Source organism: Cajanus cajan, chromosome 7, assembly GCF_000230855.2.
Source record: "Cajanus cajan strain Asha chromosome 7, NIPB_CcT2T_4, whole genome shotgun sequence".
NCBI lineage: Eukaryota > Viridiplantae > Streptophyta > Magnoliopsida > Fabales > Fabaceae > Cajanus > Cajanus cajan.
In genome coordinates this window covers 11,979,379-11,996,686 of record NC_138523.1, presented here as the reverse complement: position 1 = coordinate 11,996,686, position 17,308 = coordinate 11,979,379, and the positions used below count along the sequence as shown (strand labels likewise).

Below are 17,308 nucleotides of genomic sequence, written 5' to 3'. Positions count from 1 at the left end.
AATCTCATTCAAAATTAATATTAAAGTTGTATTAAATATATGTCAAATTAATATATATTTACATATATTATATCTATAATAATATTTTTTGTATGTCACTAAATATGTAATATTTGTTGTAATGTATGTCTAAAAGAGAAATATATTTTTTTTTTTACCTTTGTTGTGTTAAACGATTGATTGCATATAACATAATATGAAAAACAATGACAACGATTCCAGTAAAATAACTATATGGGGGAGGAATGCCTCCTTTTCTATTATTGGACACACAATTGTATCTTTCTTTATAGTCAAAATAATTTGTTTAGGTTACTTTTTTCGAAGTTATTTAATTTTCAAGACAGTAGCTAGCTACGGCGAAAAAATGAGTTACGGATGGACAAATAAACGATGTTGTTGCTAGAAGTACATTCTGTTTTTTTTTTTTTTTTTTTTTAAATATTTGACATGTTCAAAAAATTGTATCCGGTTAATATATTTGTACTTCCTCCGGTTTTAATTATAAGAAGGAAAAAATTTCATATTTATTAGTTTTAAATATAAATAAATTTTAACTAAAATTATTTTATTTAATGTTATATTGTAAGATATGATCGACTTCCTTCTTCTCTTTTTTCTTTTTTCTTTCATTTTCTCCTAAACTCTTCCTTCTTTATTTTATTTTTTTTATACAAAAAATTTGACATGTTCAAAAAAATTGTATTTGGTTAAATTTGTACTTCTTCCAGTTTTAATTATAAGAGGGAAAATTTTCATATTTATTAGTTTCAAATATAAATAAATTTTAAAATTATTTTATTTAATGTTATTATTGTAAGATATGACCGACTTCCTTTTTCTCTTTTTTCTTTTTTCTTTCATTTTCTCCTAAACTCTTCCTTCCTTACTATTTCCAAAGTTTGATCACTAGAAGGGCTTTGGGGTTGGGAACTTCCTCCTCCTCCTCCTCCTCCTCCTCCTCCTCCTTCTTCTCCTTCTTCTTCTTCTTCTTCTTCTTCAGAGATCTCAAAATCAAGGTAAGGAAAGCTGAAAATCTTGGATTTTTACGATTTTTGGGGTTATTGATTGAGTTGAGAACTCAAAATTGGTAGGATTTATGAAAATCTAAGCTAAGGGAAAGGAATTTGAAGTTGTTTGCATGTGGAAATTGAAATCTTGATGTTCTTGATGATCTCTTTGAAATCTTGATGCATGCATGTTGTATTTCTTGTGATTTCTGGGTTGTATGAACATGAGTAGAGATTATGAATGTAGATCATGTTAAGGGATAAAATTGATGGAATATAGGTGAAGAACGAAGATGGGAAGCTATGAAAGTGCACAAAACTCTACACTCAACGCTGGAGGACTAGTGGAGCACTGAAATTGTGAGAGAAAACAAGGTGGTAGAGATCCAGCACTGCGGCACTAATTTGAGCACTGTAGCCCTGGGAGGAATTGATTTGACAGAGATCCAACACTACAACTCTGAGTAAGCGTTGCAGCCCTATGAGAAAATGAAGCTGGCAGATATCCAACGTTGGGGGTAGATGATCGAATTTGGTTTTGGGGTCTTCATGAAAGTTGTAGCCTTGGATGTTAGCTTTCTAATGGCGCTAGAATCACCCAAGAAGAAGGTTTAGAACTCTAGTTATGACCTTTTTAGTGAGTAAAGGTCAAGCTATCAACATTTAGACAAACGATTGCGGGTTTTACAATTTTTAACATGGTAGATGAAGGAATTGGAACCTAAGTTCTGCATGAAAGTTGTAGAAAATCTTTTTGTCTTTCATATGAGATAAGGATGAGCATGATAGGAGTAGTAGAACTTCCTATGAGTTGTTTTATGTGAAGGTTGTCAGTGTAGGAATAAGTGATTTTGATAAATTACATGTGATACAAATTGTATGATGGGTGAATTTGGTGAACATGAATAGAAGGCAAGTGTCTATTGCATGTTGTGTGTTATAGGATAATGATAATAAGTATTGGTATTCTATATTTGTGTAGTTGAAATGGTGATGAGCATTGACATGTTCTATATGATTGGTATGCTATTGTTGAATGAATGGTGGTGCATTGATATGCTATTATTGTATGAATTGTTATACATTGGTATGTTATTCTTGGTTGAAGTGTTAAGCATTGGTGTGTTATACATGATTGATGTTATTGATCTCTATAAGCATTGAATGGATGTAATGTATATAGTAGATGTATAATGAGGTGTGGATGTTGAGAATGCAATATGACATTATAATATGACGGCTAACTTAGGATTTGAGGAGAGAAAATTATTTTGAAAACTGAAGATCCCACATAGGGTATCTTGGAGTGGTGCTCGGGTAGGTCACTGTTTGGAAAACCCTCATTGAATAGGTATGTCTCTTGGAGTAGGTTTTGAGGTGTGTTAAGTCTCCTCCAAATCCTTAGTTAGTGGTTGAGTAAGGTAGGAGGTCGAGGGCTACAACCCTTAACTAAGTACCTAGAAAGGTTGCATGGTTCCTTTAGGATAATCAATGGAAAAATTCCATATGTGACTTGATAATGCATGCCAAGATCGTGGTAAACCTATACCCAGTTGTATTACTCCTGACGGTGGAACCGGACTTCCTAGTGTAAGTGATGAGATCCGAGAAACCAAAAGAGGGATTGGTATCCCATTTTGTTATGATCGAACCGATGCTTCGAGTATGAAAATGATTGGGTTGGTTCGGTAGGGTGAAAATCACTTAGACTGCTAATGTTGTTAGGAGAGTTCCGTAAGTGAATGCATGATGACGCATTGATTGATGTGTTTGTATATGATGTATATTGAGGTGTGTTCATGTGCATCTTGATGTCTTTTGGGACATGATTGGGTGAGGTACATGCTTGCTTTGGATGTGATTAGCTTTCATGTATGATATCTAGTGTGTTGTTGTATATTATAGACTTATTTTCTATATGTACATGTTTTTGAACTCTAACTTACCCTTTTCCGTTTCCATGGTGGTTTTGATTACAATGATCATATGTTGTATGTGGGCAGATTAGGACTAAGCTTGAGGAGCTAATGCAGGCAGGTGTTGTGACCTTTTTATGGCAGTACTACTGATGCGCCTTGTATAGATGTGCTTGACCAACACTAAGACGTAGGATTATTTTGGGATGACTATATATATATATATATATATCATGTTTATATTAGTTTGGCTATTTTATTTATATACTCATGTTATATATATGTATGGTATATTTCTTCCATTAATCCTGTACGTTCTAGTAACTTAGCTTCAGTTGCTAGTAATAATGATTCTACATAATGTGACAACTATGGCAGGTCATTTCAATCATTTTCAAATACTCTTTCATTTAATTGAGATTATATTTTCAAGATACTTTTTTATTTTTAATATCAAATTTTTAAAAAAATACTATTTAAGAAATTATATTATCTTTTAAATGAGATCAATGTAATTAAATGATATTAATTCACTTTCTTCTTTAGTTTGAATTATTTTCTTTGTTTCCTATATTTAGAATTAGAGGAAGTAGTATTTAGTCAAAGAAAAATGTCAATGATCGATGTTCTTTCTAACACTTTCTTTCTAATATTTTCTTTATTATTGATTAAAATTTATTGAAAATTATATTTTAATAAGTTACAAGGAAAAAGTTGTTAAGTGAGATGCGAGACTCATAAAATTTATAATGTATATCTAATCTTAACTAATAATAATAAAGAAGATGTTAGAAAGAGTGTCGCTAGCATTTCTCAATCAAATATCTATAGATTCTCTATAAACAACTTCGTTGAGTGGTCCATCGAGTTTGGTCAGGTGGAGATTCCAATACAAAGCCCTACTTTGAACTTCATCTTCCCATCAATCAACACTTTACCCTTAAGACCAAGACCTATCCACAAGTGGGTTCTTGTCATTCATCATTTCTTAACTAGCTATATTGTAGTTATCTGTTGTAGAGTGTGATGTCATTACATCTCTCACACATCATCATATTATTTATGGTATATCACAAGAGTTTCTTTGTAGAGAATTCTCTGGATTGAATCACCTTGAGCATCGATCCATAACATTGTACCCACACTTTTAGAAATTTCTCAAAAAATATGTTAGGATCACAATTTATATGATAACACAATTGTATAGTAAAAATTGTACAACAAATTTAATGTATTTTTTTTTTGTAAAGAAGTTTACATTAGAGCAAGACACAACCTTATGTAAGGTCAAAGCCAATCACATCCTCTTTAAAGATTTTCAACGAGATTATGATACAAGTTCCCATGAAAGGATATAAAGGTATATTTGATCTTAACTCCTAGCTAATAAGAACAAATGAACTTAACCAACTGCATCACCTTCTTTGGAGAAAATTTAATATAATTAAATTAATTTGAAGGAAATAATGATTTTTAGAGAAACTAATTGGAATACAACAATGCTAGTTGGTTGTGGACAACCATCCATATTGTAATACATTTTTAAAATAGAATTTTTTTTATAGATTATAATTTTTGTATAGTTGAAAATCCTTATGAATTTAGTTTCTCATAATTCAATCCTTAATAAAATTAATTCAAATTTCTTACCATTATTTTATTCATTGAATAAGATTTTCTAATTTCTAAATATTTCATTTCAAGACATTCCTATCCTCCAAAATCTGAAAATTCCATGTTCCATTCTCCTATTTTTTAAAATAGTAAATAATATAATCATCCATCATGATTTTTATATTTAGTAGAATCACCTACTAGTGACAAAAAATACAACTTCTACCTAAAGCTTTGATGTCCTGAAATGGTGGTAGAAGGGAAGAAAATGATGAAGAATTGCTTGGTTGTGGAAAGAGAACAATGTAGGTGGATTTATGATATGGTGTTTTGGAAGAGAAGAAAAACAAAAATGAGAGGAGGGAAAAGGGAGTGGGTCGGCCAGTAGAGTGAGAGAAAGGTGAGGCTTTGATTTGTATCTATAGATTTAAAAATAGGAAAGGGTGATGTCACCCTAGTGAAGTCATAAATTAATTATTTCAAATAAAAAAATAAGTCGACACGTGGGGAGAGAGAAAGAGAGAGGTATCACACAATGAAAAAGGTTAAGCAAATTTTTCTTTAGCTCTTAGGAGGGGCTTGATATATATATATATATATATATATATATATATATATATATATATATATATATATATATATATATATTATCAAAAGTTGTAAATATTAACCTTTTATGTTTAATTTATTATTTAAAAATAATATTTTTAGAAAACATTGTTTGTTAAGAATTTTTTTACATAAATTTATCACAAAGTTATTTTCAAAGAAGATGAGAATGCAACATTCTTGAGTTAAAAGAAAACTTTTATTATAATAAAAAATATTAAGTTATTTTTTATTTAATATAGTAATTTTTTGTTTATTTCTATATAACATAAATAAATATTCTCAAAATCATTATGACCAACTAAACAAATTTTAATCATTTATAAGAATTATGATTTTGGAATATGAAAATATTTTCATTCTACCAAACATCTCCTAAAGTCTCTTAAGATATTTTTGTTATAATATGATTAAAGATTGTTTTTAAGATTGTTTTGCTATTTTTATTTCAATCAACTTTATTTTTGATAAAAACTTTGTGGGAATGTTATTTAACCATAAAGATTAAGTTTCATGATTTGTAATTAATTTTTCTAAGTAATTTTAAATTTTTATTGATTATTTTAATAAATTTGAGTTAAAGATTTATATTAATTTTATTTTAACAATAATTACTAATTCTTTTTATAAAATTTATATTGTGCATCTTGTCTAAAAGTGTTTTGACAATAATAATTTTATTAATTTTAAAGATTTTATCTGTAACAAGATATTTCTCTTTATTCATTGTTGATGCCTTTCTTTCTCATCACTCTTTGAACTAGTTGTTTGTCCACGAGCGAGATACACATGAAAAAGACACTTTAACGCTCAAATAAGTTACTCACTCAATGTAATAAATGTATATCATGAATAGTAACTTTACCTCAAAATACGAATTATTTATGTAATGGGCCAAAATCTTGATGGTTTGTAAGTCAGGATTACCAATTAAATAATATGTCGATAATTGATTTCATATTCATGATTAAGTCCTAATCATCTTAGTTAAAATAATTAAGGGGTTTCACATGTCGTTTGACCTTATCGACTTCTAAAAGGATTGATTTGCTCCAATCATTTTGGTTGTTGAGAGTGTTGAAGGGTTGTGTGATCCCTTCGACTATCGAGGGTGCTAAAAAGTTACATCATCCCTTCAACTACCAAGGATGTCAAAAGGTCCCAATCTTGATGATTTCTAGTGATTGAATGACCTATTGGGTATAAAGACTAAACTAATATTTTTAGACTTGACCCAAGTAGGATATTTTGATCATTTTACTAAAAAAATATATGAAAATTCTAAAAAAAATCTCAAAATTATATTCAAATATAAATAGCATTACTTCAAGCTTAGATTGACATTTCATAGGCATGTGACTTTTATCACACTAGCAACAATTACTTAAAAATAGGGACAGTGTTATTTTTAAAATTTTCCAAGCTATAATCAAATAATTACTCATGATTAGGTAGTACTCAAAACTTAGATGAAAATAATATGTATTAAAAATGTTAGATTCCCTTTAGATTTTTCATTATAAAATTTAGAAGAAAAATAATTCTAAGTTAGAGTGTTACACTTGCATCATATAATTACATGTATTTTTATATTGTTTAGTATTTCACATGTAAATTTCAATTAATTTTAATGCAACATTGTAGACGCATTTAATTTTGAAGTTCTGGAATAATTTTTTTTATCAAATATGCATCAATCGATTACGAAAAATTAGGTGTTATTTTATTTTAATAAACACATGCTTTATAACAATTTTTACACTTTTCTCTAATCTATTGTTATAATAATTTCAATATGATTTTTTACAATGTCTTCCTACCTAAGTAACAATTTATTGAAGTTTTTCTTATCTTACAAAATCATTTTTTGTCTTCATGTAACTGAACTACTTAAATATTAATCATAACTTCTTCAACTACTTAACCCACATTGCACGGGTAACCCAGACTAGTAGATACACAAATAGAGATGGTAAGATAAAGTCCTCAAGTCTCTCTCCTATCCAAGATTGTGACCACAAGATCCAATTTACATCAAAATGCAATGGCAAGATGAAGGATTCGCCATGAAACCCTTTTTTTAACCTTCTAATAAACATAAGGCAATATTCTCCATGGAACAAGTTTACGATACTCGGCCCATATTTCTCTATATTTCTCAGCACAACGAGCTTCATCCCTTCTCTCTCTCCAGATTAACAGAATAAGAAGATAAATTGGATAAAAGTATGGAATTGGTGAACTGCAAAAATGAGTAAAGTACAAATGTTTGACATTGTTTTCTTATAGAAAAATAACAAATATCCATAACTTCATTAATATCAACATAATAAAGCAATGTGTGAAGAGATCTGACCTTATCCCACATGGTAAGCTAAAGGAGAGAGCAAGCAGCAAATCCCCAAGGTAATTACAATGTCTAGCAATACCCCTTCAGCATAACAACAGGAATAAGAAAGATTAATGGCTTCAATGACTAGGATGACAAATGATAAGGAGTCCATGAGGGTAAACTTTTCCAAAAACATTTCTAAGAGAGAAAATTGGAAAGAAAAAATGAAGGAAACTCCTCTATAAGCTAAAATTAGCTTATATATAAGCTAACTTGTAGAAGCTTTCTCCTATTAGCTTCTTCAAAATCTTTTTTTTAACTCATGCATAAGTTAGTTTTAACTTATAAAAAAGTTTATTTTAATTTTTCTTTCAATTTTTTTCCCTTAAAAATGTTTTTGAAAATATTCATCTAAACAGACTCAAAGATAGTATTAAAGATCATTATCGTAAGAACATTTTCACATATTATGAGCATATTTATTAAGGATGAAAAAAATGACTTCTTTTCCTTTTACCCCATAACATCTGAATATGGAAAAAAGGGAAGAACATGAAGAGAAAAAAAGGCATCAGATGAAATTAGAATATAAAAAGAAATCCAGTAGTATCTTGATTATACCATAATATTTCAGAACATCAACCAAGCCTCTTAGTCCAGTGGTTATAAGGCCTGCCCAAGGACACTGGAATTCGACCTGGTACTCCCAGGTTCGATTTTCGTCTGTTAAAATAATGTTTGGTTAATGGAAATCACATCCCGCTAATGCAGATTAGTTATTGGTTGTCAGTTTTGGAACACTGTGTAAATCCTGTCTATGGATTAAAAAAATTATTTTAGAGCATCTTAAATTCTATTAGGATTAGTTTTCCTATTTGTTTGGTTTCCATGTTTCCTTATATTTCCAGTGTTATCAATCGCAGATTGCAGAAAATGGTGGAAAGCCAATAATCCACCATAGAACTTGTTTAGATACAACCTAGAAGGATTTTTGAGAGTTTCTTTACTAAAAATAAAAAGTATTTTTTAGTAGAGAATCGCTTAAAAACCCTTTTAAGCTTGTACCCAAACATGCTCTATATTATATAACAGGTAGCATTGCAGGGAAATAATGGAAGTTGAATAGCAGTTGAAATATATGTTATATCTATCAATTATATAAGTATAAAAAACCACTGTATGCAAATAAAAAATAATATGCATGAATATTGGCATAATATTAATTCAGAAGTTTAATTGGCCAGAGATACGTTGGAACAAGAGGATGCAGGATGCACACCGCGACCAATGCACCCACAGCAGCCACAATAGCGGACAGAGTCATGATTACAAATTTGAGGAATTCCACAACAAAACAGCACTATAACGGCTATTTAACACTATATCTCACGATGAGTTTCTTTATTTGATTAGAATTAGGAGTTTAGTAGTGTTAGTATGAATAAGGATTAATGTTTATGTTTTGTATCACATTGTAAAACATCATATTGAATATCAATTTCAGAGTGACACTCTATACTCTCCTTTCACTCTACCTAAAACCCTACAGTTTCAACATAAATGAAATCTTACCAATAGCCTGAAGCAAGTAGCTTGCCACCAACGACTTTTGGAGGTTTACCCCAAATAGGAGCCTTTGGATTCTTTTTGAACATATGCTTTTGCTTGTTTGCTCCTCGAAATACCATGTATCTGCACAGTTATATTACACGGATTACAGTTTATAAGATTTACTGATATAAACGTATGAGCTTATTAGATATATTTTAGTCTTCATAAATTTTTCTTTTAAGTCAACTTTCTGCCACTTCAGGAGTGTATGCCTTACAGAATTCACTTTAACATATTACAGGTAAGTTACCCAATCAGGAAGACAAAACAATTAGCAACAGTTGCAGCCGTTGTTAACTCTACATTGTTCCTCAAGAGCCACCACCCCTAACAGCAATTGCAGATTGTCAATACATGCAAGATAATATAATGTGGAAAAGAATAGAAATTATAAAATGGAGCTAACAAAATCAGTAGAAAGTTTTATTTCCCACATAGGTGAGTTATGTGTTTAATGCGTGCATCTAAAGCACTTGGATACCTTTGTTGGTCATTTTCATGTCTTCGGCCATTGCTCATTCATACACACACTCATGTATAAACAAGATAAACAAAATGGATTCAGCATATGGGAAATTTCTCTTTGCCGAAAATATGAAAAATGCACGACCAAGAAAGAGAGTTCCTTGGAAAGTTATTTGGAAATTCACAATATTTAATAATTTGTCTACCTTCATAGAATTCTGAAATGTTTGAGACAGTAATCAAAGCAAAACTAAGAACTTGGGAAAACATAAATAACACATTTCATATTTAGAAATCATAATGGTAAATTATGCACACATTAAGGAAATTATAAGTTACTGGCTGGTACTTGAAAAAGAAGCATTGTTCTAAGTGGGAGACGAACTCATATTCCCCCCTCAGTCTATTTTCTTGGCCCCTTGGGCATAATTGTCAACTTTTTTTCTAGTTCAGTGTGGTTTTATCTTCTTCGACTGATTTTGTCACTGATAAGTAATCCACCAAGTATTTAGTGCTTGTGAATAATTAATAATAAATTACTAATATAATGATAGTCAAAATTCACCCAAATACAACATATTTCCTAATTCAAAATTGATAAAACAAAAGTGTGCTTTGGAAATTAATTTGACAAATAGTAATCATGGACACTCTCCATCCTGCTAATTTTCTTTTATATGTCCACAACCAAGATCATATACATTAGCATGCCTTGAGAAATATGTTATACCAAATGATTGCTTCATAAAACTTGAGAAATATGCCAGAGTAAAAAATTTGTTATATCGCTGATAAATCGAATATAGCAACAAAGCAAGGAATAAATCACTTTCAAGTTCATCCACAATCAAGATGACAAACAGAATGGAGTATTCAATGCCAACACGAGCTCAAACACCTATGGGAGATGAAACAATTTCCATAAATAGCAAAGTTCAGTTTACAACAATAGGTATGACTATGCACAAAACAGGTAACATCTCCCATGCCTACACAAATAAATTGCAAGTTTGAACATTTTTATTTCTCATCCAAACTCATAATAATAACAAATACCTGTATGCTAAAAGTGAAAGGAATCCACACTAAATCTCCAAAGACCAACATGAAGCCCAGTCTCTCTGCAATTATGTCCCAGCTGCAAAAGACAAAACAAAGATAAGGTTAGAAAAGAGAATTAGATCATATGTGAATGATCAAGTGGATATCCTGTTCATAATTTAGTGAAAATATCAGGAGGAATGATGTTCAGTTAAATCTTTGAAGATTTTAAGATGAAAATTTATGTATATATTGTGCTGAACCTAGATTTTCAGAAATTGTTGTATCCCCCCATATTGTATTTTAGACACAGTACTTTTACCTGTACGGCTGTACCTTCACAACCTAGCGTTTACTACCTAATGCTTTAAAGAGAATTATGATATCTAAAAATCATATGTTCCACCAACTAAACATTCAATTTTGATTCATTCCAATTTGGGCGTTATACAATAGAAACTTGTGCAGATGATACATCTAATAATCCACCTAATGCATCTATGACATACAAATTAAATTGCATCAGTATATTATTACAGGAATTCTACAATGGGCGTTATACATTGTGGAAACAAACTTGACTGTAGCCAAAAAGTACCGAGGCATTTTACAGCCAATAAATTAGCATGAGTGTCCCAACACCTCACCCCTGACCCCCTCCCCTTAAAAAAAACAGTTAGTCTTTAGGACTTGGTGTCATGGTGATGAAAAGAAAAGCGCATGAAAACCTACCACTTTCAAGCCTGTTTATGATGACCAACTAGTTTATGTTTTTTGTTATTTGACTAGTAGAAGTTAATTTTAAGACATTTCAATTGAGTAAAAAAAATTTCGAATTTATGTGAAATTTTGTAAGCAAAATGTGGAATGTAGATGATATAAACTTCCAATCCAAAGGTAGATTTTATTAAAAACTCATCATATGAAAGTTTCTCATTGGTGTAAGAAATTCACAACAATGTGAATCAGTGTCATCATATTAAAACTTAAAACTTGACATGTAACTCATAATGAAATTCATAGAACCCAAGTCTTCAAGTGGAACAGATGTAACTCACTTACGTGGATGTCATGTACTCTTCATGAACAAAATAGTCCAGGATGTATAGCTGCACACAAACATGTAGATATTCACAAATGAGGAACAGAAAATAATACATTTTTTTATCTACAACAGACATGCAAGTTTTCGAGATTACTGCACAGAATAGCTGGTAGAGAATCATTGACTGGCTCAAAGTGCCATCTTGAATACTCTTCATAAGAATAGATAAGTTGATAAGTAGCCACCCCATCATTCCAGCTCTAACAAAGAAAAATCTGCAATTTGATAATTCCATTAAATCTATAGCAATAAGCCAGATTGATTTCACTCATCATTCACGCCTCATTAAATATGCTGATAATGTTTATATAGACTTATTTGCAAAAATCAGTTAAGAGTTAAGAAGCATGTGAACAATATGTACAAATGACAAAAAAAAACTAAGAAAACAAGGACAATGATACTATCTTTCAAAAGATTCAATACAATAGAAACATTGAATGATAGAAATTTTAGAATTTGGACATGAGTCATGACCCTGGGGTGTAGGAGGGCACAACCAACTTTTAGAATTGTTATTCAGGTTTTAAGATCCATTTGAAACCTGCTCGCCATTCCAGTTATGGTTACACAGATATTCCAGCTTTTTAAGGTTAAACTTGCAACAAAATACATAATACAAACATTTTTTACTCATGCTCTATAATATGATTACAAAATCCAAGAATGCCTAATTTGATTCTTCCAAACATGTGAATTTTACTTTTTTATGAAGACCCGGTCTGTAAGGCTAGAATGTTACACAAATAGGATGTGACAACATGACATATAGGTCATCACTAAACCTTGCAGGGCAAGCCAAGTTTTAAAAGGAGAAGAGGAGAACAATCTACAGATGATATAACAACCACAGTTTGGTATTTAGAATAATCATGAAGGTATTCCTAGATGAGATACACCTTTCATTGGTAGGTTTGGGGAAAGTATATCATTCATTATAAGTTCATAAACTACAATTAGAAGACAGTTTAGTTAAATGAGAAGAAAAGCTACATCTTTCAATGGCAGGTAGGGGGGAAAATAAAATATTTTAACCATGGCTTACAATTAATACACAGTAATGTCAAAAACGAGAACAAGAAAGAAAATGATGGAAAAATCACATACTTGAGGTCAATACCCATGAACTGAGGATTTAGTTGTATTCCAAACCACCTATTTAAATAAAAACAAAATAAAATAAAATAAAAATGAAGAAAACAAAAATCAACAAGATTAATCATAGAAAAGCAATTCCTTCAGGGGAGTAAAGTGGACTATGATACCAGTAATTGCAGAAGCCATTACTTACCATAGACAGAAAGATAAGACATGGAAAATGTAGACAGAGTTTTATGCCACTAAATGGAAGCACACATCTATTTACATATTTAACATGTATTAAATATGCTATCTAACAAAAGTAACAATTAATACAACCTCTTGAAGACAATAAAATACTGCAGTGCACCCAAAGGCCAGGGAAATGCAAAAGAAAGAGGATATGGGTCATGGAATAACCCATTGCATATGCATATTCTTTCAGTCTCCCTGTTGGCTAAGGAGTTGGCAAGTAATATATGATACTTACAACATCCAACTTATGGCCCCTTTAAACTTTTTAATTAAAATCAGTTACAATAATCTTAGTTTAGAACATACCAATCGTGTATCAGGTTTCCACTGATATGAGGTTTTAGTGATGAACCTTTACTTTGTGACTTGCAACCGGAAAAATACAGTACCAGGGTCACCTGCCATTTAGATGCAAGATAGCAAGAGATGAACAAAACTGACAACCAAAATGGAAGATAATTATCATGCTGTCCATGATAATGGAAATAACACAGATGATATTCCAAATGAACCACTACAAGAGAATAACAGAAACTGCAGGTAGATGAGATTGAAGTAACACTAACTGCAGGAAGATGGTGTTGAAGTCCAAAAATTAGTCAAGTAATTTTCTTTTTGTCAATTAATTTTAAAAATGATCAAATGGAATAGTTCAATTAACATGGAAAAAGAATGACAAAGAGAACTTTAGACAAACCATTAAGAAAGACCTCATTCTAACTGGTTTTACTAAAAATTTGGTTTACGACAGAGCCAAATGGTGAATTGGTCCATGCAGCCAAACCCACCTAATAGAATAAGACTACACTGTTGTTGATTGAGTTTAAAAATAGGTTATTTGCTGATATTTTCAATTCTATACCATATTGGTATTTATAACTGAGTTCTTCAGTAATGAAGAAAACCTTCGATACAAAAAACAAACAAATTAACGTTCAAATTCAATATATACTAGTTTTACAAGTAAAAACACAACACTCAAAATCTACAGCGTCATGAAGTAAAAGCTAATCTCAGAGAGAGACGTTAATACAGAGAACACATAACACCCTAAAGTGTTTAAACAGGCAAACATGACCAGTAAATTAATTATCAAAAGCCATAACTTTGACGCTGCAAATATTAACTCTAAGCTTACATACAAGAAAACTGAAGACAAAAGTTGTGGAAAGCAGCTCAAGTCCTCTGTCTGATATGGCCTGCAGGAATTGCCACAAAAGCCAACTAAACAAGTCAAGTTCCGCATAACCTCAATCTTCACGAAAGAAGCTGCACAATCTAATGCCAACTTACATTTCATGATTTCACACAAATGCATCTAATAGAAATAGATAAAAGCATCCATAGACAAATTCAGGGAACACATACAGTGGGAGTCACAAAACCCATCTTGCCACTGATCCCAAGAAGTGCAACCAATAGAAGAAGCGAGAGCAAACCTGAGAAAATGCGAACAAAGTTAAACCCCCATCACATTTTTATTATTAATTATATATATAAAAAAAAAAAAAATCACACTGAGGTAGAGTGTACATGTTATAACTGACCATTGCAGCGATAGTGAAGACGAGTTGCATCGGGTAGAGCAACCCCAGGAACAAGTTTTCCAGGGAGAATGGATCCGGCAATGGCCAAGTAAGTGAAGAAGCCCAGAAGCAAAGGAACCTGACCCATATATTAAAAAGGGGAAAAGATTGGAAATTGATCGTTATTTTCGAAGAATATGTGAAATGATGAAGTGGGGGGTTGAGTAGTGAGGACTAACGGAGTTCCAAGATGGAATGAGAGCGTGAAGGAGAATACCCAGATCCATCATCACTTCGAGTGAGTTCAAAATTGAGACTTGAATAGAAGATTAAGGTTTAGATGATGCGATGCTACTATGTTGCTACTTAGTTAACACTCTCAGCCGCAGCCGAGAAGTGACAGAATTATGCGATGGGATCTCCAAACTACAGACTGAACGGTAAATTTGGTGAGTCCAAACAAACTGTTCTTTATAAAATTAAAAGGACTGAATGGTAATTTTTGTGATATTCTATTACATTTTAGGTTTAATTACACGTTTGATTTCTTTAATTTAACCTATATTTTAATCCCATAATTTTAATTTATATAATTAAAAAGGATATTTTAGTCTCACTATTAACTCAATATTTAATCTGTTTCACATAAACATTTAATGTGACATTAATCGATTTTTCCATAACCTAAATTATTTAACATAAAATATTAAATTTTTTAATATTTAATAATTTATTGAGTATATTAATAAATTTTAAATAATTGGACTCGTAAATAAATAAATAATGTTACATCACATGCTTTATGCTTATGTAGTAAAAATTGTCCAATTTAGTAAAGCATCACTTATCAACTATACAACATACTCCCTGTCTTTTATATAAAAAAATAAAAAAATAAATGAGTATATTTCTTTTGTCCTAATTACAAGAAACAAATACTTGCTTAAAGATATATTAATTACTAATTTTTTAATACAAGTGAATTCGTTTATTATCAATTAACAATACAAATTACATAACACTTATATTTATCGGTGAAAAAAGTTATCTCTTTGATTAGATATCATTTAATACTATCACTATTTAAATCAATCAATTGAAAAATGTTATTTTGAATACAATTTAATTCTTTAATATTATCAATTAAAATTAACTATATTAACTACTTTTATTAGTTTTGATAAATTAGTTATTTGTTTTTTATATAAAGGACTCAAGGGAGTATCACAAGTGTTAAAAATTGGATGGTGACAAGAAGATGGAACTAAAATTAACTATTTTTTTTAATTTGTGGACCAAAATTAAGCATTTAAAACTATAAGAATCAAAATTACTCTTACACTAAAAATGTGATCGAGTCTACATGTTATTGGTCAATTTTTAATTTTTTTAATTTTTTTAAATCCAAAATTTTGGTTTAATTAATAATTTTTATATTTGATCATTAAAATTGTAATATTTACCACGTTAAATACTCTTAATAAAGGTTTAGCTACTCGGAAGAAGAGTTTAGCTATTCATAATGGTCTTACATGACTTAAACATGATTATCACTAGTGAAGGACATATAATCTATACAAAAATATGATGACACAAGTAATAATATTTGGGTTAAACTACATTGATAGTCTATTTTTATCCCAACTCTCATAAAAATGGTATAAGTGAATGAAAATTGACTAAAAATATAATTTAGTCTAAAAATTATTAAATATTAATTATCATGTCACTTATTTAATGTCAATATCATAATCAATATTACAATTAATTTTTTAAATCCTTTTGTTTATGGTGAAAATTGGTTTAAAAAAAATATGACTCTCCAATATTTTTATAGAGATTCTTAAACAATAAGATTATTAGTAAGACTTTAAATCTAAAATATATTAAAAAAAATTATTCTAAATAATAACTTGATAATTTTCAACACGAGTAATTTAACCAAGATTTCAATTTTTATTATTAAAGTTATAAACATGTCAATCACATAATTCATGTTATAATAAACTACACAAAATATAATAATTATTTTTTATAATTAATATTTACTTTAAGTTACTTTTAATTTTACATAAATAAACATCAATGAAAAATAAATTAAAACCAAAAATAGATTTGAATAAGTAATAAAAAAAGGAAAGAATTATTGAAAGAACAAGGAAATATAGAAAGAATTAAATAAAATATAAAGAATAAGTTGTCCATAGGAGAAAGGAGATAAATATGCAAAATAAATTGATAAAAATTCAAGAATTCTATTCAACTACGAAATGCATTAAAAGTTAGGTGAATAGATACACATTACTCCTAAAACAAGTGGTCATTATAGTATCACAAATATTTAATGCAAATGTTTTGACCAAAACAATAATGGTTATCTAGTCCTAACATTTATAAACATTCACTAGATGGATTATATGATTTCAACATGTGTATATTGACCATATTAGATCAATTATAAGATGATGTCACATATATCAATATGTGTTTGCAATAATTGCTTTCAATCGAACACTTTCTTTTAAAATTCTCTAATTTTTTGAAAAAATGTACACATATGATACATGTCGCTCTTTCATTAACTTATTATTTTACTTATTCTCTTAATGTTTTTGCTATTTTTTATTATTTTTATTTTCACATTATTTGCTGTATTTTTTATTTTTCTTCATGTCACATTTTCATTACTTTCTATTAACTTTGAATTTCAAATAGAAATAAAAAAGACAACTTTCTTTGATGAA

At 29.8% G+C, this 17,308-nt stretch overlaps 1 protein-coding gene across 1 annotated transcript; it reads right to left on the bottom strand.

Moving 5' to 3' along the window:
• Positions 1-7,046: 7,046 nt before the first annotated feature.
• Positions 7,047-15,010, bottom strand: FK (Ergosterol biosynthesis ERG4/ERG24 family). Its single transcript, XM_020355027.3, has 13 exons — positions 14,804-15,010; positions 14,586-14,703; positions 14,407-14,477; positions 14,181-14,237; positions 13,345-13,436; positions 12,811-12,858; positions 11,798-11,918; positions 11,661-11,707; positions 10,614-10,695; positions 9,343-9,419; positions 9,054-9,173; positions 7,506-7,580; positions 7,047-7,391 (listed from the first exon to the last, which is right to left on the bottom strand). The coding sequence occupies exons 1-13, from the start codon at positions 14,852-14,854 to the stop codon at positions 7,238-7,240; spliced, it is 1,113 nt and encodes a 370-aa protein (XP_020210616.1). The 5' UTR covers positions 14,855-15,010; the 3' UTR covers positions 7,047-7,237.
• Positions 15,011-17,308: the final 2,298 nt, after the last annotated feature.